The sequence below is a fragment of the Labrus bergylta genome, chromosome 5 (assembly GCF_963930695.1).
Source record: "Labrus bergylta chromosome 5, fLabBer1.1, whole genome shotgun sequence".
In the NCBI taxonomy this organism is placed as follows: domain Eukaryota; kingdom Metazoa; phylum Chordata; class Actinopteri; order Labriformes; family Labridae; genus Labrus; species Labrus bergylta.
In genome coordinates, this window is record NC_089199.1 from 22,240,143 (window position 1) to 22,262,960 (window position 22,818).

The following is a 22,818-nucleotide window of genomic DNA, read 5'->3' on the forward strand; positions in this document are numbered from 1 at the left end:
TCTGAGAGAGCTGGTTTCTTCAGGGTCACAAACCTCCTCTGGTGCTTGATTCATGTTATATTTTGACCAAAGCACAGCACAGATGTTTCATTTAGACCACAGGGGACTGTTTGAAAAGTTGGAGAAGTGGGATAATATGTCCTCTTTAAAGAGAGAGATAAAGCTGAAAATATCAGAAACAATCCATTTAATGAACTGTAAAGCAGACATTCAATAATCACACTGAGAGAGATGCAAAGAAGTCCAAACTTTACTACACCTTAAGTAATCAAACAAGTACAAAAATAGCCAAACTTAACACTGGATTATTGTGAGTCTCTTCAAATTTTGATTGATTGATCGGTTTCTGATATGATTTCACCTGCTGTCTCGACGTTTGAGCAGCAACAGCAAAAATTATGTACAAAAAACAACACAGCTTACAGATTTCACAGCAGGCTGTCAGTCTGCAACAAAAGTCTCATCGAGTTGATGTCTACACCTCAAAGTCCCCTCTTACTACGATGTTCAGTGTTCCTCTTCGTTACAGTACTCAGAGCAGATGATACAAAAAAAATCCTGAACGAGCATCAGAAAATGTTAATATCTATCAAATATAAAAGTATCATAAAACCTATTGGACAGGGATGAGTCCTACACAGGATTAAATCCATCACATGGACGTTTTGACATAACTACTACTTTAAAATTTAACACTCTATATTTTGTACAATCTTAACTCAAGTTTAAATCTGTTTCTACGGTTCATAGAGACTGAGATTTAAGGATCACTACACTTATTACAACTTGGGTCTTACTTACTTTTTTTTTCTCTGAGTCATAATGCATTCACACCGACAAAGTAAGACATGATATAGATGATAGAGAACTGTTAATACACTAATAAGGAACACACTTCAGACTATTATATTTGTTAAATTAACTTTAAAGGTCACATATTATGTGAAATACGCTTCACCATGTTTTTCTTTTCAGAAAATGTGTGCTCAAACAGGCCGTTTGGAGATTTTCCCTTCATGACATCACAAAGGGCAGTAGCCCCTCCCCCAGGTGGGTGACACTCCCACAGCTAGGTGTTTGTTCTAACCTCTGAGTCTGCCTTCTCACCGTAAACAATAGGACATGGAGCGAGAAGGCCCGAGCTACCCAAGCCCTTCCAGAGAGGGGGGGCGTGGTCAGACACAGCTCATTTACATATTTAAAGGTACAGACACAGAAACAGCCTGTTCTGAGCAGGGCTGAAATAGAGGGGTTTATAGGCATGATCAAATACAGGATCAGAGTGGATTTAGAACAAGAAGCTTCACACACATGTTTTAGGGAGCTCTGAGACTTATTTACACTGGTTGAAGAGGAGGAGAATATGTGACCTTTAAGTCAATGTTGAGAGAATCTTACAGCTGCTTAACTTTAACCTCTATAATAACATACTTACAGTACATTAAGGATTTCATTTCAAACAAAAAAAGAGTCCTAAAGCACACCAGGAACAAAGGCTGAGGCCGTTGTCCACAGCTTTTCGCTGCATAGTGTGACATCTTGATAAACTGTTGCAGCTCGTGTTTATTGACTGTTCAGACTTCTCCTTCAGCTTGCCCCACACTAAAAGATTCTTAAAGACCTACGCAGATTTAAAAAAATGTGAGAGACCCCACACATGACGTCATATAGTCAGAGATTTAACTGTTTCTTTTCCTACTGTATCTGTGTGGTGTGCTGTTTGGGCGGCCCTGCCTCCGAGCAAATCGGATCGCCCTTAACAGTCCTCACATCACAGGACTATCAGCCGATAATCTTGTAATGTGTACCCTGCTTTAGCAGAATGACTTTACCCCCAGATCTCAACTGTTACTTCATGAGAATTATTATTATCATAACTGATGGAAATTATCACTCAAACTTCAAAAATAAGACCCAAGTTATAATAAACCTAAATGATCCTTTTGATAAAACAGTTCTGTTCCTCAGCACGGTGTCCCGATAGCTGTGGTAGAGTCTTTGGCTCTGTCGTAGCAGACTGCTGGTTCTGTGGCCAACATGCTCTTCACCTCCTCTTTGCTGGAGGGAGTCAGCGAGGACGGAGTGGGCGATGTGGGCGAGGAGGGGTTGGAGGTGGCGGTGGTTGAAGCAGACGAGGAAGAGGAGGAGTTTCCGTCGGGGATGCACTCCTCACAGCAGCAGCAGCAGCAGTCCATGAAGGCCTGACCCAGAGAGCGGCACAGGAACAGCAGCAACACTGGCGTCGCCGAGCAACGCACAAACAGCAGGAACTGACCAATCAGATTCAGCGCTGGCAGGACCAGAGCCGGCATCGCAGCAGACACGTGGGCGGAGATGTACGCCAGTGTGATGTTACAGATGCTCTCAGGCAGGTTGCATGTGACATACAGGATGGTGAGCGCCATGACGGTGGAGCGCAGACGCTGCTCTCTCCCATGCTGCTTCTTCTTTGTTGAAGAGGAAGACGAGGAGGATGAGGAGGGGCATCTGCTGGTCACCTTTTCACCTGCAGGTTTCTGTGGCAGACGCTGGGCTAACACCTGCCTCGTCACCAGGTCGCAGGCCAGAGTGAAGAGCAGAGGCAAGCACAGGTAGCAGCCAAAGATCCACCACATGCGGGCCTCGTGGTACGTCAGCACCAGAGAGTACACGTTCTCTGGAAGCTCCACAGACGGCTCGCGGACGCAGACATCCACCTTAAACGAGTCCTCCCGTGCTCTTAAAGCGGCCAGCAGCGTCGCACCCGGCTGGCTTCGATGCAGGCCGGAGGAGAGGGTCGACAGGCTGACAGGTTCCTGGACGAGCTGCCACAGAAGCAGCTCAGGGGCCGCTAGCACCAGAGAGCCCACCCAGATGACGGAGAGCTTGGAGAGGATGGATTGGCAGGGCTCCACTCTGGGCGTCTGGAGGGGCCCGGGGCCGGTGGCGGCGTGAAAACGATCAATACTGAGAGCACAGAGGCTGAACGTGGCCACACCCAGAGAGGTCACCTGAGGGAGAAACGACAGAGAGGATGGGACAAGAAGGTCACAAAAAAAACTTTGTTTCTTAGGGATGAATTACTTCATAAATCAGGTTCAAACGCTTAAAAAGAACTCTTGGATCGAAATTTTAAGACTCCCGCTATGTGTGGCTAGATATACCACACAAAAGAAGCAACTCTAAATCACATTTAATGAAGTTTACCAACACATGTGACATTTCGGGTCTTGTCTCTTCATGGCTGACAAATTGTACAATGATGAGTAAGAAATCTCAGGTCACCATGATGCAGAGGCAAATGTAAATATAGTACATCAAATTGTACAAATAGATATGTATAGATATAGATATATGGATTGTATAAATATATAAATTATAAAAAATCATAATATATCAAGTTGTATATATGAATGGAAAATCATTGGATTGTAAATATCAAATATAGTATCATAAATATAGTATAGCAAATTGTATATAGATAGATTGTATATATATAGAGATTATAAGGAACACAGGAAGTTAATTTAATTTAATAAATGTTAATTATTGAGCTGTGGAAAAGTGGTTGGATTAAATAAGTTGTATACTTCTTCCTACTCCTTTTCAGGTATATCAATTGAATATATGTAATTTGCTTTTTCTTTTTCTTTTTTTGTGAAACAATGTGAACATTGTTTTTTGTTTATTGTATTTTCGTGCTTTTCATTTTGTTTTGTATTTTTGATATGTTTGATTTTGATTTGATATGTCTGAAATAAATGTAATCAATCAATCAAAAAACCCTCAGCGAAGAATTGATTCAGAGGTCAATCAAATCAATCAAAAAGACTAACGTGTTGCAGGTAGTGTTGTTGTACACAAAATCGGTCTAGGTCTCAAGACTGATTTAGAGTCCTGCAGTCTCTTTGAGTCTCGGTTTAGTCTTGGATTTGTAAGCATTTTTACTCTGTCTTGTCTCGGTATCAGACTAGGCGGACTCCGGATGTCATTACTGTGATTAGAAAGACAACACTTCTTTCAACACTTCTTCAATTCATCTATAGTTTGATTTGTATCCCCTGGTTACGCTACGGTTACGGTCTAAGGGAGTGACACGCCCCCTGCACACAAGATGATGGATTTTTTTTTGTGATATTTATGGTCTTGGTCTTGGTCCTGGTCTCACTCTGCCTTGGTCTTGGACTCGGCTTCGATCCTTAAATGTCTTGGTCGTGTCTCAGGTCTCAGGTCAGCGTTCTGGTCTCGGGTATGTCTTGGTCTCGGTTAGTGTGGTCTAAACTACAACACTACTCAGGTCCTCATGCTGTAAAACAACACACAAATTTAATGACTGTTTTCTGTCTGTGAATCTTGACTTTAGAGACTCCCTGTTTGAAATTGTTTATATTCTTCATAATTTTCTTACCATTTTACTGTTATATAACTTAAATTTAAACCATCTAATACAGTTCTTAGTAACATGTTTTCTAACACAACAGAGCAACAACCAGGATTAACTTCCAGCTTGTCTCTTGCCCTCTCTGCCTTTCTTCATGCTGCTGCTTTGATTCAGTCAGACGTGACCTGTTAGCACAACGTAGACCTCAGACACATCCAGACTTCCTGCAGACGGCTTGAATGAGCAGGAAGGTGTTTTGTTGCTTACAGAACAGATTTATTAGCCAAAAGGGAAATTAGCCAAAACTACAGTAATAAGGCGCTCCGTTGTGACATCTTTGGAATACAGAAGCAGGGAAATAAAAGGAACCCCGAGAGGGGGAAGGGGAGCCATTATGTTGTTTAACAGCTCTGAGCCTGCAGACTGGGGACAGTTATTGGTGCCTCGTGCACATTAATGTCTTCAGCTTTGGCTAAAAACACGAACTATCATCACAGAGGCTTGTCCGCCCCCTGTGGTTGCCTAATGACCTCAAACAGTTAAGACACAACTCCAGATAATTAACGGGGCGATCCGATTAGCATGAAAATAGTTGAAGTGACAGAGCACAGGGGCAGCTGGCAGCCTGACCTGCTTTCACCGCAACACAGAGAATCTGCTCAAAAAGCACTTTAGGAAAAAAACGTTAACTAATTAGCAAAGAATTAATTCATTAATTAGCATGAAAAAAGATGAGAAACAAAGACTGGAGGAGGCCAGCAGGCTGACCCTGTTAAAGACGGATTCTTACAAGATGTTATTACAAACTACTAAAACTCCACTTCAGTGATTCAGAGTGCTGAGGGCGTACCGAGATGGTTTAGAGACAAAAAAAAGATTTCAACAAGCCGGCAGGGTCCATAATGGAGGAGGAGCCAGATGAAGCCTACAATGAGCAACCAAGAGGCTGTGAGGGCGCCGCATGATCAATCTGTGAGGGTACTTAACCCTCTGAATGAAGCCGAGGACTGTCTAAACTCAAAGCATCCTCGGTTGAGGCAGGTCAAAAGGATGTTCAATATCTAGAGCTACAACTTTAAAATGACTTCTCACTCAGAACAGGAGAGCGGCCTCAAACATTCCCGTTCAGTCAGGACTTTCTCTTCTTTTCATTAAAGGCACATACTGATATTTTCTCTTTCATTACTGAGACTTGGTGTTGGCTTTTCACACTCTACACGTGCAAGTAAACATCTGAGTTTGTCATAACTACATCTCTGTGTGTGTATGTCATTGTTGGCGGGGCCCAGCCGAGCAGGCAGCCCCCCCTGTGGCTCATATGACACAGCTGAAGGAGCCAAACGGACCATAACAGCACGTTTGTTGAAAGTGAAGACTGAAACTGAGCAGAAACAAGACACAAAGCAGGGCCATTCATCAGAGAACTGAATGTGTCTGTAATCAACTGGAAAACATTAACAATGAGTTTAACATGGGGATGTAAAAACAACCCAGACAGTCAGGGCAAACTCTGGCGACCAATCATTTATGGTCACATTAAAGGGGACATATTATGAAAAAAAGTGTTTTTGAACATATATTTGGGTAACCTGAGTATCTATCGACCTACAAAATGTGAAATAAACCCATCCAGTCCTTTGTTTGTGGTCTGCATAAGTCTTACAACACAGAGAAAAATGCTCCCTTTCAAATGTGCCCTCCTTGTGATGTCACAATGGGATTCTGGTAAGAAAAAAAAACAAAACTCCCCTCCCCTGGTATCTCCACCCATGGACTCCACCCCCAGCCTAGAACCAAACTTTTGCTCAGGTCTGCCATTTTTATTCTCACTACAGAGGAGTGATGTCTACCAGGAAAACTCAAGGGGGCTCATTGCATTTAAAGAGACACACACACCAAAACGGAGCGTTCTGAGAGAGCTGGTTTATACAGGGTCACAAACCTCCTCTGGTGCTTGATTCAGGTTATATTTAGACCAAAGCACAGCACAGATGTTTCATTTAGACCAAAGGGGACTGTTTGGAAAGGTGGAGAAGGGGAATGATATGTCCTCTTTGTTTGAACTGTTTAACCTGTTTGAATGTCTGCATGTGTATAATTGTGTAAAACTTTAAGACCGGTTTAACTCACTAGTTTATAAAGCGTGATCAAGTTAATAGTCACTGCTGAACACACTGTGTTGGAAAAACAGTCCAAATAGTTTTGAGTCTTTTAATAGTTAAAGTCATCCTACAATCCAAACACCAACAGCTCCTGCAATGTGAGGATTTTGAGCTGGTCTCTTTTTATATTTTGAATTAAAGAGATCAGTGTTGATGCTTTTGGACAACTGGCTGGACAAAACAAGACTGTCGCATTTGGCTTGTAAAACTGAGATAGATATTTTGTTTATTTTTACATTGTGGTTAAATGCCATTTAATTCAAACTTTACATCAGACTCAAGGTCCAGATAGGAGTCAGGTAAGTTTACAAACAAAGCCATTTTGGGCTTTTAAAAACAAAACAATAGATTAATCAAATATTTAATTTAAGCAAAGTAATTTGTTGCAGAAGTGGAGTTCATTCACAAAGCGTAATAAAATTTAAGTTACTATGATAATATGTTTACCTCAGCAAGTTAGTGACAAAGGATCGGCTATTCTGTTTGTTCCTCTGATGTTGTCCGGAAGTTGGCGTTATAATTTTACATTCATTAAAAAAACATGAAAATCTTCAGGATAAAAAAAGGCTACTTTAAAAGTCTTTGTAGGCTATGTTTAACATTTTCTGGTTCAGGCTTCTAGATAGTTTAAAGAGGTTTGGTAGTGAAATTTGAAAGTTGGAGAAGTGAAACAATTTCATGCAATATATTCTGAATTAATTAGCCTACACAAACTTTTTTTCTGGAAAAAATGGGTCCCTGGAACACTGTTTTGAGTTAAAAAGTGATAGTTACGGGTTTCACTGTTGGGGGCCCACCACCTTAACTTCTCTCAATCATTTTATCTTCAAACAGTGTTACAGGGCCAACTTTTCCTCTGCAGACAGTTTGTGTATAGAGTTATGAACATTTACAACAAAATCTGTAAAAGTCTCCAACTCAAATTTCTCTACCAAAATGTACATAGTGCACCTTTAATAAAAAATCAAATCTTCTTGAGATTTTTTTTTTTTTTCCTCCTCACCTCCAGATAGGGCACGAGCCTACAGGACAGGTCTCCTAGCAACCTCTTCAAGGTGAGCTCGTGGAAGACGACCACCGGAAGACAGAAGAACAGCACGAGGAAATCCCAGAAGGCCAGTCCAGCCAGGATGCAGTTCCACGCGCTCTTCAGGTAGAAATTATGCCAAACTATGCACATGAGCGCGAGGTTACCCACGATGCCCGCTGCGAATAGCACGAGCGCCAGGAGCATGACGGCGTACGCCCAGTAGGACCCGTCGGTGACCGGGAAGAGCGGGTTGAGTAGCCCGGAGGAAGAGTTACCCGGCCGGGCGGAGAAGTGCCGATCGACCCGCGGTGTGGTGAAGTACCCGCTCGGGTCGTCGTACTTCCGAGGAGACTGTGGGTCTCTTTTCCCGAAAGTTCCGTCTTTTGCTCCTCTGGCCACTCGCTTCAGGTGCGGGACTTTAAAACTATCAGTCCTGTCGGGAAAAGTCCTTTCCTTTGTCACCGGGGTACCAGCATCCTCCTCCCGGGTACCAGCATCCTCCTCCCGGGTCACAACCAGCTCGGACCCCGATGACCCCCCGGCTGCTTGGAGATGACGGAGCTCCACAGTCCGCAGAAAAAGAAGCAAAATAAACCAAACCGAACTCATTTTTTTACCGATGAGCTGACTGTTGTGGGTTGTTATTATTATCTGTCTCTATCAAAGACATGTGATGCAACAAACAGTGGACCCCTGAAATAAAAACGTCCATGAACAAGTTCGTCTCTGGACGTCTGGTCCTGATGGAGAAGTTTGGAGTCTGCAGCCGAGTTCAGCACTTGTTGCTCCCAACTTGAGTCTATTCATCACCATCAGTGTAAATGGGGATACGACAACAGGGGCTGTTTCCGGTCTTTCATTTCAGAATAAGGGCGTTAACGGAAACTGGGCTCAAGTGCATTGATATGCTCATCTTAGAAATAGGGATGTAACTATACATTTACATCTAAAATCATAAAAGAAAGAGGTCACATTTAAATGGATAAAACAGACTATTTTTAACCAGTAGAAATAAATAATATTGATTTATGTCTTTATTTCAAACAAAAAAAAATACAAAGAAAAGCTGTAGGCCCAATTAAAAATATGTAGAAAACAAATAAAATAAATACGTAACATGAGAATGAAAATTCAGTGTCCTTCATTCGCTCTTACGTGCCCGAAAAGGAGTAGGAAGAAGTTCAAATTTATCTAACACCCCTTTTAACTCAATTTCTAATAAAGAAAATTCAAACAATCTACATCTACTTTAAATTTCCTCAGATTATTGGAGTAGCGTGAAATACATCCTTAGATTTTGCATTTGGGTTTAATACATTTTTAAAACTATAAGTTGTATTTGGATGACACCCTGCCTAAGTTGCTGTTTTACAGTCGTCCAATAGGTGGTACTGTCGCCAAAAAACACAAGGGTCCTAGATGTGCTGTCCCAGAATTTCGGTCCTGAAACTGCAGACTCCGGCTCTGCAGACACATACTAGATGCACCCATACTGTTGGGATTATTTGGGGGCTTTTCATGAGCTTCCCTTTTCCGAGTGGACTTGTCATATAGAGTCAGGATCACCAGTGTTACTAGCAAACATTACCGGGAGGAGTTACTCTTACTCTCTAAACTCAGTATCCTGCGACTAACCTATGTGTGGCCAAGAGAAGCAAAGAAGTGCATTAAAAGTATAAAAATTCAGTTTCTCAGAGATTTCTTTGCCAAATTATTTTGGGGCACAATTAACCATAAGTACAAGATAATCAACCTTAAATACCTTAAAGAGTGTCAGTCAAAGAAAAGGCAGGAACACTGATGTGATGTAAGAAAGACCAAAACTGTTTAATGGAAAGAACACGAGGGGATAACCTGGAAATGCTTATTTATTCATCCATTTTTAATAACAAAGGTTGGTCCTCTGAAGCTGTGATTGGCTGCTGCAGCTGCTGCATGTTGTCCAGAAGTTCATTAGCAGCATTATTTCCATGGCAACTAACGAGGACAACCAGAGTAGATGACCCGTTAACAGGAAACTCTAACCAAAGCTACGTCTCTGTTTTTCAAATAAAAATACATTTGATATTTGGACGCTCTGGAACATTCCTTTCAATTCTGTGTCTTCAGCAGATATTCGGCTCCCTCTGGTTGATTGGTATATTCAGTCAGGGAGCAACTAATTAGTTTATGATTCAGAAGTCCAGCCAGACTTCAACTCCCATAATCCTCAGCTCTTCTGAGAGGACTTCAGCTTCCTGCGAGCATCCTTGTGTTTCTTGCGGTACTCCTGAGGAAAAGAAAGTTTATTTACATTTACTAAATATATTCATTATATGTCCTTCATATCTATTATTTCTTCAAGCAAACATTAATAATTTTCACAACAATATAGCATGTTTCTGTAAACAATGTAAACAAAGTGGGGTCCAAATTATAGCTGTATTATCTACACGTGTCCATGCATATTTGGGAAGACCTAAAACACTGATTTTTTTGGGGCCTTTTTGGGGGTTTATTCCTTTATTGTAGAGATAGGACAGTAGATAGAATCAGAAATTATGGACATAGAGAGTGGGGAAATTAAATCCGGGAAAGAAGCCACAGGTCAGCATTGAACCAGAGCCGCTCACTTCGAGGACTACAGCTTCCGTACATGGGGCGCACGCCTTAACTGCTCGGCCATCGTCGTCCCTAAAACCCTGATTTTGTGTCGTGGTGCATTGCAAGACGTGTGAAAGTACAACGCACAACGTTGTTATAGATATCAATGAGTCCAGTGTTTGATGATGGATGTGAAATCTGAGTAATTGGGAGTGATGGAGTACAAGAAAACATCAGGAATATATATCATACAGTAATTTATATTACTGTAAAAACACTCATCTGGTTTAATTCTTAACAAGTTAAATAACAAATAAATAACTTGCTGATTTTTACCTGTCTGAGTGCGGTCCTCCTCTCCTCCCACTGCTCCCTCTGCTCCTCCAGGTTAGAGGGGCGACAGAACAACCTGGGACCCTCTAGTGGAGGAAAGAGAGATCACACACAAAACTTAATGACAAAACACTTATTTGAGAATTGATTAAAAGTTATTCACTTATAAGAGAGCCCACATGAACCTCTGCTTGTCCAAATATCAGAAATCTCCTTTCATTTTATGTTCAGATAACTTCACTCTTCAAGTTTTAAGATTACGATTTAGTTTTATTGATCCCCCAAGGGGAAATTCTGTTTTTACACTCTGTTAATCATGCAACACACACATAGGCTGAAATATACACACATGCACAAACAGGATCCTATGGGCATGCACTAATGGAGAGATGTCAGAGTGACGGAGCTGGCCACAGCGGGCACTCCTGAGCTGGGTCGTGAGGAGGGGGTTTGGTGCCTTGCTCAAGGGCACCTCGGCAGTGCACAGGAAGTGATCTGGCATCTCTCCAGTTACCAGACCAACTTCCATATTTGGTCCGCACCGGGACTTGAACTGGCGACCCTCCTGGTTCCCAACCCAAGTCCCCACAGACTGAGCTACTGCCGCCCCAAATGCTTTTCTTTTGATTATTCCCTATGTGGCCCATGTGTACCAAGGAAAGAGCTTTTTGCTTTTGTGTCTCAAAACTGAGAAAATAATTGCTGCATGATATCAAAATGGCGAGCTCTCTGTGTATTTGAAAAATTATATTAAAGGAGCAGTATGTAACTCTGACACCTAGTGTTTGAAACGGGTACTGCAGTTTAAATTCAAATCATTGTAGAGAGCTGTCTCCCCCCGCACCCTCCTCTCTAGAGTTGATGCTCACGCAGGTTGCCATGTGGTGAACACTGAAGCTTCAGTGTTTAGCCAGCTCTGCATCGGTCTGTCAACCTTTCTGCGTTCTAACCTCTCTCCATTTTCCTTTCATGTTTATGTAGGAAATGCCATGTGAACATTAACAAATCACACTGTAGTTTACACAGTGATGGAGTCTTCCTCCTACCTGTCAGTCTGCTGTCTTCAAGGAAGAAGAAGAATCGATCAGTCGTTGAAGGAGTCTCCTCTCTGTGAATGAAACACAAATATCCGATCAGACGATTTGAATTAAACTGAAGTAGATGTTAGAAAACTGTCCTCCTCTTTTAGAGCCTCAGTGTCCTATAAAAATGATACCCCCGACTTTAACAGTAATCTGCCAGGTGTTTGACTAATTTAACCTTTACAAATAAAAATAAAATGCAGCAACATGGATGCCTTTGAGCAGAGAAAGCTCTAAATGATATTATATATCATAAAAAGATGATGTCAATGAACAGAAAATGTCTCTTAATGTGCATAATTGCTTAAATGTTCCATCTATTTAAAGGCTTTATATGCGTTTTTTTTGATCCAGCAGATGTCGCCCTTGAGCACCAGCATGAAACCAAAACAACTTGCTGTGCATTGTTGTGTTAGCATGCTAATGCTAGCGATCTTTATCATGCTCGTATCTTCACACTGCATGTAAATTTACCCGAAATGACCGTGATCTAGAAACACAGTAAAGCAGTGAGTGCAGTATATTATTCTTCTTTTCTCTAGTCCCTCAATTAAACAACTTTTATACGTGAGGGGATGAGTCGGCTGGCCATCCGGGCGATGTAAACACACTGAAGATAGGACTCGAAAAACTCGGAAAGTATCACAGACAGTGGGACTCGGGTGTTACACCCATTGTAGACAGTCATGACTCACAGAGATATTTTCAGAGGATATATTTGATTTCTATTACATTTAATTGTGAAAAATCGCATATAAAGCCTTTAAAGCATTAAATACACATTTTAAATAATTGTACTTTCAAATATTAAGATTTTCTAATTTTTCTTTCTTGTAATTGATCATAAATGAAATATTTTTGGCTATTGCAAGGATTGTCAGAGATAAAATTGACTTCAAAGCACCCATTTTTACTTTAGTCTGAGATTTGATCGTCCAAATAAATCCACAGAGAATTTACTCGGCATAGTAATAAATATTTTTGTTGTGATTTTGCAGCAACAGTAGAGACTCTTTGACTTGAAAGTAAGTCAGACAAAAAGTCATACAAGTGACCTCATTTAAAGCCTTAAGAGTAAAGTATTTCTCTTACTCTATGATTTTTTCAACAGCACTACTTTGCTCCTCATCTTCCTCCTGCTCTTCCTCTTCCTCCTCTGAGCTGCTGTCATGGAAACGTGGGTCTTGTTGCCAAGACACCTTTGGTGCCTGAATGCTGTCCACTTTGTACTCTTCTGGAGGAGAAAGAAAAGGCAGACATTTAGAGCTTGTGAAAACCAATCGTCCTTATGATGGTCTGAGAAAATATCTCCGATGCAACCTACCTTTCTCTTTGCTTTCCGTTTCCAAGTCGTCTCCAAAGAAAGAGAATTTAAACCCAGATGACGCCTCTTTGTCTGTGCTTAGATCAGCTGAGAGGAGAGACGGCTGAGGCTGTTCATTGTCCCCTCCTTCCTCCCCTTTTTCTTCTTCCTCTTGGTCCCAATTCATCTTCTCTTCTTCTTCTTCTTCAGGGACCTCATCCTCCTTCGATGCACCAAACACGGCCTTCAGGTCACCGGACACATCATAATAAATATCCTTGGAAACTTCCGGAAGCTTCTGTGCCTCCTCCCTCTTCTTCCTCCTTGCTGACTTGCTGCAAAGAAAATAGATCACACAAGTTACTTTAGTAATGTCACTGATGTTAAGTTGTGGTGTGCCATAAGGCTCCATCCTGGGTCCTCATCTGTTGTCTTCATACAGAGGTTTACAAGCTATTCAGAACCGTCGGTCTGCATTTATCTTAAGACAAAAAAAATGAATGTTACAATAATGTTTTAGGTGACTCAGATTAGTACAATGATGGTATGATTGTTCCTACCTTTCCTTGGTTTCTTCTGTTTTGGTCTCAAAAGCCGCATGTTCCTCTTTGCTAGGGTCGTAATGCAGTGCTGAGACGTCTCTGCAAAAATACACACATATTATTTTCCCAAGTTGATTTTCCTTTTTAATATCAAACATCCTTTATCTGAGGCTGCTGTGGTCGAGACTCTGTACACATGCCGGTGTGGCTGACCTGAAGGTCTTGGCTTTGACGGTTGTCTTGCTGCTGCAGGTTTGTAGGCTGCTGCCGAGGACTCCCTGCAAGATGGATAGGTTCTTCTTCCTCTCCTCCTCTAGAGCCTCCTCATCTTCTGTAACGCTTTTCTTGTTCTCTGTGTCACAAATTGTTTAGAGAGATTTAGAGATGTACACAGATTTCTCTTCAGTACATAAACTTAGAAACATTTAGGTCAGGAAAACAACCCCAAATAACTTTTAACATCTGCAGGAATACATTTAGTTAACTTAATAAAGAGGAAGATTAGAACTTCCTCTTGACAAAAACATTATTATTATTAAATGAAATATATATATAAATGCATTTATTCAGTTATTTTTTGAGCCTTTTTGCCTTTATGGCAGCTGAACAGAGACAGCAAATGTTGGGATGAGAAAGTAAGAGACGACATGCAGCCAAGGTCCGAGGTCGGATTCTATCAGCCGCTTCGACGAGGAGTATAGCCTCTGTACATGGGGTGCGCGAAATAACCGCTAGGCTATCAGCACTCCCATGAAATATATTTTTTGAAACCATGTAAATGAATAAAATACATGTTGATGAATAGAAATAAAAATAAACATTCAATGTTAAAACCTAAAAACTAAAAAAAACTGAACACCTGATGTGGTAATCAGATTTTTTACATTTTAACTTTCTGATCAGTTGATCAGTGTTCTCCAGTTTTTGTTCTCCAGCAAAATGATCTCCCCTAAAAGCTGATGTAGCCATTTGACCCGTTGCCCCTAACCAGCACCTATTTTTGCAACATTTCAGATAGTTTGATAAGCTGCCGCCAAAAATGTAACCTTGACTAACTTATTTTCTTCTCCATTTTTCCACCAAAACACACCCTCATCCAAAGCCTTACCTGACTCGTCCTTTTTGTCCTCATCCTCCTCTAGGAAGCGAGAGTCCATCTTAAAACGCTCGTCCGTCCCAAAACGAGACTGCAGCGCCATCAGCTGGACAACACAAACAACATCAGAGGTGAGCGTCCAATCACAGCCAACATCTCCATCGACATATCGTGACAAAAAGCCTTAAAGTACCCAGAGGAGGAACCTTATTGACTTTTCATATAGCTGTTTAAGCACACAAGGCTTTTTATTAAAGATCAAAGCAATTTCAGCACTTAAAACTCAGTATAATCTTCTTTTTCTCACCTTCTGTCCTGCTCGACCTTCAAACTGAGGCCTGATGTCAAACCTGCCGCCATCCTCTTCTTTATCGCCATCCTCCTCATCCTCACTGCCGCCAAACAGCTGAGGGACTGGCGGCTTCCGATGTACCTGCACACACACACACACACACACACACACACACATGATTTCCTGCCATATCTATAAGACAGAGACGACTGTACTAAAGTTGCCATGAGCAAATTCAAGATTAAATATTCTATAATAATATTTAAAATAGGAGTCTAACATACGATACAGCTAATTTCTAAACTGATCTAAAACTGATCTTAGTATAACTCTTGGCTCACCTTTTCTTTTACTGTGCTGTTCTCACTGGTTGCTACATCATCATCTGAGTCCTCGTCCTCTGATTGGCTGTCGTTGAACAGCGTCTTCTTTGGCGTTGTGATGTTTGGGGTGGCCTGCTGCTTCTCATCATCCTCACTCTCATCATCATCAGAGCCAAAGACGATGTGTTTCCCCGCTCCTGCTGCAGGTGCATCCTGACAAAGATCAATATTGTGTGTTAAAAATGTCTCCAGAGGAATGCCGATGTCGCTCCTCGTGTTCTTGGTGTTTAATGAAAGAGTGCAAATTAATTATAACTCCCAGTTTCTACGTCTATCAGCTGTTGTGCATGTTTTAAACAACACCTGTGTTTGCAACTTTTCCCTCATGAATCATAAATTAAACCAAGAAGCTTCATTTCCACCACCTCTTAAATGACACCAATAAATCTGAGTTTAGCTTTTAAGTAGCTTCAGCTTTACCTGCATCTAAATGGTTTGTAGGCATGAACCTTACAGCCAGGTCTCCATCAAACAGGTAAAATGTTCACATGCTGAGAGGAAGAGCGTTGCTTGTTTAGGAAAGATAATGTTGATAAGGATGTCAGTGTGTTTTGTTGTGCAGCCCTATGATCAATTGCAATGGATGCATGACATTTTATCTGAAGTTGGAGATGCAACGTTCTGATGAAACAAAACATTCAACGTGTATGCATGCTGCATAAAAGTACATACTTGTTATGAGCAGCAGCAGTGCATACAATATAAAAAGAGTTTTGGAAGATAGGGGTTTATTAGGGAGGTTAATTATGCAGCTTTTAAATGCAAATGTTTAAAAACACCTTTGTTTCCTGAACTGTTTTTTATATGTTTGTAAGGTCATGTTTACCGCATAATTAAAAACTGACAGAATTTTCTAGGGGATTATTTTTGTTTTAATAAGGTTAGCCATTTTCTTTTACTGGATTATGGAAAAAGTCTACAAGGCCCAACAGCCCTTATCCAAAACCTGAAAATATATTTTCATATATTCTAACAATAAACCTCTTTGGAAAAATCTCAACGAAAAGGTGACAAAGAAAGGAAAAGTTGACCTAAAAACCCAACCTAAAAACACAAAAGGCTTGAAGAGGGTCAAAAAGCTCCAGCAACATTTAAACTTTATTAACTTGATTAGATAGACATGTTTTAGTTTGTGGCCTGGATGACCCTGATGAAGGCCACAGGCCGAAATGTGTTAGGGCGGTCTAATAAAGTTAATAAAGTTGATCTTCAAACTACAAGTGTTGCTGGAGCTTTTTGACCTCCTTTAGACTTTGAAAACCCACAAAGAGCTGTGATGTGATTCTGAACCCACCAGGTTGGCCAAAGCCCCCTGAATCAGCTTCTTGTGTTCGTCAGCCTCTTTCTGCCTCTGCTGGACGGCAGCCAGCCTCCTCATGTTGGCCACCCTCTGCAGCTCCTCCTCCTCTTTAGCTCCCAGCGGCGGTCGAGGAGGAGCCTGCTTTTCTTCTTCTTCTTCCTCCTCGTCGCTGGAGGAGGACTCGCTGGGAGGAGCAGGCGGAGGTGAAGCTTTCAAAGCATCTTTGGCAGGAATGATCCCCTCCTCCTCACTGGAAGAGCTGCAGGATGAAGAGGATGAAGGTGAGGCCTTAGCTGCTGCTTTGGTTATAGCAGTAGCCTTTGTTCCCTTTTCCTCTTCCTCCTCTTCATCATCACTGGTAGAGGTCTCAGCTTCCTCTGTGTTTTTTGCAGCTTTAGTTGGAACCACTTTTAAAAGCTGTGGAGCAGCCATGTTTTTAACCACCTCCACCTTTTTCTCCTCGTCTTCATCGTCTTCAACATCTTCCTCCTCCTCTTCTTCATCATCATCACTGGTAGAGAAGGACTCAGTCTCAGCTTCCTCAGTGTTTACAACATCTTTAGTTGGAACCAATTTTAAAACTGCAGCTTTGTTTTTAACCACCTTCACCTTTTTCTCTTCTTCTTCTTCTTCTTCCTCCTCGCTGCTCTCTGCAGCTGTCTGTTCTGTTACAGGGTCCAGCTTCTGTCTTTTAACCTCACCTCCTTTCTCCTCTTCCTCTTTGAGTCTCCTCTGACAGTCCTCTGTTTCCACTCCGTTGTTCAGCACTCTCGTTCCCTGGAAGGCGGGCAGCGGCGTCGACATGACGGCTTTTCTCTTCTTCTTTTTCTTCTTCTTCTTCTGCTCGTCTTCGCTGCTGTCATCGGCCATGAGGGAGGCGAGGATGTCTTCTGGCAGGATGCCCTTTTTGGGTACAGGTTGATCCGGATTAGAGGAGGAGCCGAGGATGCTGGGAGGTTTAGTCTCAGAGGTCTGCTGGAATTCTTCAGCTACTCTCTGTAGATCCGCAAGGGAGATCTCCAGACGGGTGACATTAGAAAACATGGCTTCATAATCATAATCTGAACTGTCATCAGCTGATTCTAACTCCGCCTCATCTTCATCCTCCTCCTCATCCTCCTCCTCATCACTATCTGAATGAGACTGAGGGGGTTCAACAGGTAGGACAGTTATTTTCTTACTTTTGCTCTGAGAACTCTTTTTCCCAGAATCCCTGCTCTCTTGTGGGGCAGAAAGTTTCCTGGAGGTGAGGTGATCTTCAGCATCCGATGAATCCTCCTCTTCCTCTCCAGCTTTTTTCTTCTTCTTCTTCATCTTCTTCTTCTTGTCTGTGTCGTTTCCTGAGAGGTGATTTTCGGTGGGTGGAGTCAGTCTCTCCTGCGGTGGTGGAGGAGGAGCATTAGGTTTTCTGGAGGCGAGGAGTTCATCTGTGTCTGCAGAGTCGTAGTCATTCTCTTCTTGGTCGTCTGCCTCGCCTAGGAAAGTGAGAAATGTTTTAAAGACTTGACTGAGCATCAGGATTAAAGCAGCATGTTCCTGTAAAAAAAAAAGGAGGAACTCTTTAAATTTAAAACTCATCGGTTAGTGAAGTTTGCTTACGGGAGCATCCGGACTTCATGAAGTAGTCGAGTCCGACCACTTCTAGGTTATCCTCCTCAGCTTCCTGCTGCAGTGCACCACAGGAGGTGTCTTGAGCCGCCACCATGCTACGGATCTCTTCGTCTGAAGAATCGATATCACCATCAGGGAAATGTGTCCCCCTCCTCTGAGCCGGTCTGTGGTTTGTTGTTGCTTCAACACTGTTGTTGGTGGACTGACGAGCCTCAGTGTGATCGACAGAGTCCACAGGATGCTTTAATCTGAGAGGAGAACAAGGAGGAGACGGGCTGAAGAGGGACAAAAACATCGGGGGTAGGTTTCTAGATCTTAAAACTCAAGTTCTTTCTGTGACGTTAAATACTCTCAGCTGTTCACAAACAAAAAACTAAAAAAAAAAAATAGGAAATCTCAAAAACCAGTGGGAACTTCTAATAAACTAAATCCTGTGAGATCTTTTGGAGAACCAGAAGAATTGTAGATACCATTAGAAAAAATGCAGAGAAGCTAACTGGAAGAATCCCTGAACATATCTAAATCCAGAAACTGTGGGGGGCCCTTTAGAAATCCTGACACTAGCAGGTGTTGATCCTTTTGGACTCGTAGAAAAGAAAGATCTTCGAGTACAATCAGAACAGGTTTTTGGAACTATTAGTTCAGAGTGTAAGCAGCAGAAACCATTCCCTTTGTTACCTGCTCCTGCCCAAAGCATTATGGGAGTTGACGGTGTCAGTCCGGCTCTTCTTGGGTCTCGATGGCTCAAACGGAGGGAACTCTCCCCGCCTCTTCTTGCTGATGTCATCGTCCCCTCCCTGTAGTTCCCAGGTGAGCTGGCTGACAGGTGTGGATTGATCCTCGGTGTTCCGGTCCAGCTTGCGGATGTTGTGGGTGTATTTTGAAGGGTCGTATTTCAGGGTTCGAGCTCTGCTGCCTTTCTTACATTGGAGCTGCATGACGGGGAGGACTCTGCCGAATTTACTGACCACCCAGTCCTGAAACCAAACGACACAGGGGACTGATTACACCTCCATCCCCACATAGCTGACGTTGGTTTTGGTGTTCTTCCTGAAACATAAAGCAGAAGATAAATATACCTGGTGTCCTGGTACTTCTGTCCCCGGCACTGCGGCCTTCATGGTGAAGTTCTCCACGCCGGCTTTACTCAGCGAGTCCAACATCTTCTGTCTCTTGTCCTCGGTTTCACGAGGCTGCAGGCGCTGCTCCTCTGCCGCCTGCCTCTCCTCAGCCAGTCTGAGAAAACAACAACAAACACGCACAAACATGGATCAGATGAAATCTATCATCATCAATAATCAGAGGGGGGTTCATGAAGGTGGAAATATTTTTCTTACTATACTCTCTGAAGCCAAAAAGAGAACCACTGTCAGTAAGAACCACTGGAGTCTTTTCAAAAATAAAAGAGGCTTGGACCCTTTGAAAGTTGTTATCCTAAAGAACAACAAGTCTGTTTCCAGAAATAAAGAACTTCTTCATATTTCAAAAATCATCACATGTATCTTTTTTTCCTTTCTTTTTTAACCAGACATCATTTTGTAAATCAAGAGAAATGTTTAATCATTGCTCATACGGTTAATAACAGTCAATGACAAAAAGATCTTCCCTTCAGGGTTTGATGCTGATTTGAACCTAACACCATTACTGTACAGGCTGACATAAAACATTGTAGAATCATCCTTAATGTATTTGAATTTCAAACACACATGCTCCTTTGGTTTTTAGCTAGAACATACGAGCAGCTATCTTGACAATCCATGAACAAATTTAGTCTTCTGTGGACAAAAATATTACCTGTTCTCCGGTTGCTTTATTTTATTGTGTTACATTTTATTGAAAATATCATGTTAGCATGCGAGACTCTAACAAAAACTGCAAATCCTATATTTTCCAAAGGTTTATTTTTGGTCTTTTATACTTTTATTTCAGAAACAGGACAGGGGTTAGAGAGTGGGGGATGACATGTGGGAAAGGAGCCACAGGTCGGATTGGAACCTGGACCGCCTGCTTGAAGGACTACAGCCTCCGTACATGGGGCATGCTCTCTAACCAATAGGCTACCCGCGCCCCATGATATGCAGTTTTAAAGAAAAAGAAATCAAGAAAATAATAGGAGGTTCCTTTGACACTGACGTCTTAGATGTCACTCAACCTGAAATTAAATCCCTTCTCTTACAGCTAATTGATTTCTTTGTTTATATTTTAATGAATCTGACTTTCATGATGAGGTGAACACAACTGTACCTGTGAAGAAAACTCTCCTTGGCTGTTTCAATCTGCAGAGTTCCTCCTTTCCATTTGGATTTGTTCAGCACCGTCATACCTGCAGAGGAAACTCACAGTGATCACTCAGTGATGACACAACCCGGTCTTACTTTAATAATCAGTTCTTGCAAATACAAGGAAGTGAACACTATCAAATTTGAGTATTTTCATGAACCAGAATCAAGCAGAGAATTTGCTCTTTCTTTTTATTTCAGGATACTGGCACTCAAGAAGAGCAACAAAAATGTGATGAAATGTTTCATCTCCAAAAATAGAATGAGTTTTCCCTTGAGCTGATGAATGCCATACATTCAGCTAATGTCTCTGACCGAGAATCGAGAAGAAAATCGGTTCAGTAAAACTCATGAAGTTCACTCACATTTCTTCAGGTCAGCATCTGAAATGTCGATGTTTATGTAGCCGAAAGTTTTATAAGGAACACCTGCAGGAGAACAACCAAAATCAGAACACATGCAGGGCACTGAGGAGATCTCCAAAAACATGACTTATATCTGAGGCAACCAAAGAACTAGACGCTTAGCTGTCTGAGATTTGTGAGTCAAATTAGATTAAGATCTGAAAATATATTAATCATAAAGCACACAAAGATAATTACATGAAGAATAATCTATAATGCCCACAGCTGGCAGAGTTTGTTTTGGATGGCTCACCTTCATCGTCCCTCCTGGTCCGGAGCTCCACATCTTCCACATCCCCAAACTTTCCAAATCGATCCTTCAGATCCTTCTCGGTGATCGTGTGGCTCAACCCTCCAACGTACAGCCGCCGCATTGTCCTGTTACCACGACAATGTGGTCTGCATGATGAACAAACAAACACCAGGGTCAGTCATCTAACTTTCTATACATTCTTACACCAAGCAATAAACCATGAACTGTCTGTTATGACTGTATTTTAAAAAGGGATGTTTTTATCCATTTACTATATAAATATTTTTCTCTGAGTTGAGATACATATTTATTTTCCCCTTTACTTGTAGAATTTAATTTGACAGTTATGCTTCAAAATACCTAGACAACATTATCATTATACATTATCTAATTAATCAATAATTCATTTCTATATATTTACAGTATCCCAAAGCTGTGGCAGCATTAGAAATATGACTTGTATATCAGAATAGGTTGTTCCTCGCTATCAGTCACTCTTTATTGATAAAATCCTTTAAAGTGTAAAGAAGAAACCGACTGGATGCAGCCGCTCTAAAAAAAAAAAAAAAGCATCATAAACCAGGAATCTGGAGCCACACACGTAGTAAAATCTTGCATGCCCATCAGTGCGGATACCTTTTCCTGTTGGTAAGTTAGCATTCTGTTTAGACACACAACAACATAGGCTACATCAAACCTCTGTTTCATACAGTTGCAAGAAAAAGTATGTGAACCCTTTGGAATTTCCTAGTTTTCTGATTAAATTCTACCCTGCACTGTGAATGTTTACATGTTGTCTTCAACAAAAACATGAAAACATATAATTGTTTGTGTGGTACTACTTTAAGCAGACTGTGTTTGTCTATTGTTGAGACTTAGATGAAGATCAGAACACATTTTATGACCAATTTAATCAGAAGACTAAGAAATTCCAAAGGGTTCACATACTTTTCCTTGCAACTGTATGTCTGCCTGTTTTAATTCTAGTGTCCCATATCAGCCTCCTAACAACAACGTAATAAAAACTAATTGCACACACAAAAAACACCTTTAAAATCCTCTGCGAGGCAACCTGAAAGCACACTTCACTCTGCAGTCTAGTGCAAATTCAATTCAGTCTTAAAGTGTACCAAGACAGGCAATAAAGCACCACAGAGATACATCAACACAACTCTTTAGCAGTCTAAACAAAAGCTGAACAGTGTTTGTAACTCCACGAGGAAAGATGTCATTGCAGTGATACCCTCATTGAATTTAAACAAGACAAGGCAGCATGATAAAGTTGACATGATCACAATTAAACACACTAAGGTTCCTTCTCTGAATCTCTGGACGAACTTAAACAGCGGCAAACAAAGCCTAAATAAACCCGGTGTCCACGTTAATTCACGTGTAACTCTGCTGGTAGAGTTATTACGGACAAACAACACGAATTACATTTATCGAAAGAAGCACCAACAAATGTTTACCTCACATGTATCGAGCCTGTGTTACCTTTAACTCCGTCCGGGGCTGCCAGCCGTCCCACGTTTCCTTCCGCGTTTGTTTCCGTAGAACCAACAAGGTTCCGACGCGGTTTGGACGAGCAAAAAATTAGGCCAGAAAGGGACATTTTGATGTATAAATATCTTGATTGATGCCTGTTTTGTGATTTTCATAGGAATTATTACTTGACCCGTGATTAGCTCCAAAACGCATCAGTAATCATAAGACTGAAGTACATATTTTTTGTACGTAACCATCTAACTGAGTTAAATGGAAAGGGGGGGGGGGAGCGGTTACGATTTCAAGCTCGGGCTTCTCTA

The 22,818-nt window shown here is 41.6% G+C and overlaps 2 protein-coding genes across 2 annotated transcripts; both read right to left on the reverse strand.

Annotated features, from left to right (window-relative positions):
- Positions 1-234: 234 nt before the first annotated feature.
- On the reverse strand, positions 235-8,362 carry gpr37l1a (G protein-coupled receptor 37 like 1a). Its single transcript, XM_020630749.3, has 2 exons — positions 7,526-8,362; positions 235-2,990 (listed from the first exon to the last, which is right to left on the reverse strand). The coding sequence occupies exons 1-2, from the start codon at positions 8,159-8,161 to the stop codon at positions 1,965-1,967; spliced, it is 1,662 nt and encodes a 553-aa protein (XP_020486405.2). The 5' UTR covers positions 8,162-8,362; the 3' UTR covers positions 235-1,964.
- A 993-nt stretch (positions 8,363-9,355) lies between these two features.
- On the reverse strand, positions 9,356-22,640 carry nol8 (nucleolar protein 8). Its single transcript, XM_020630618.3, has 18 exons — positions 22,483-22,640; positions 21,014-21,159; positions 20,722-20,784; positions 20,322-20,400; positions 19,157-19,313; positions 18,756-19,054; positions 18,066-18,325; positions 16,461-17,941; positions 15,125-15,319; positions 14,799-14,924; positions 14,504-14,597; positions 13,609-13,747; positions 13,414-13,494; positions 12,875-13,188; positions 12,643-12,784; positions 11,515-11,576; positions 10,472-10,554; positions 9,356-9,821 (listed from the first exon to the last, which is right to left on the reverse strand). The coding sequence occupies exons 1-18, from the start codon at positions 22,623-22,625 to the stop codon at positions 9,762-9,764; spliced, it is 3,924 nt and encodes a 1,307-aa protein (XP_020486274.3). The 5' UTR covers positions 22,626-22,640; the 3' UTR covers positions 9,356-9,761.
- Positions 22,641-22,818: the final 178 nt, after the last annotated feature.

Coding starts and splice junctions, on each gene's coding strand:
- gpr37l1a (XM_020630749.3), bottom strand. CDS start 8,161: ATGAGTTCGGTTTGGTTTATTTTGCTTCTTTTTCTGCGGACTGTGGAG. Junction 2,991..7,525: donor GGCTCGTGCCCTATCTGGAG/GTGAGGAGGAAA, acceptor TTTCTCCCTCAG/GTGACCTCTCTGGGTGTGGC.
- nol8 (XM_020630618.3), bottom strand. CDS start 22,625: ATGTCCCTTTCTGGCCTAATTTTTTGCTCGTCCAAACCGCGTCGGAAC. Junction 13,189..13,413: donor ACAGAAGAAACCAAGGAAAG/GTAGGAACAATC, acceptor TTTTCTTTGCAG/CAAGTCAGCAAGGAGGAAGA. Junction 12,785..12,874: donor AACGGAAAGCAAAGAGAAAG/GTAGGTTGCATC, acceptor TTTCTCCTCCAG/AAGAGTACAAAGTGGACAGC.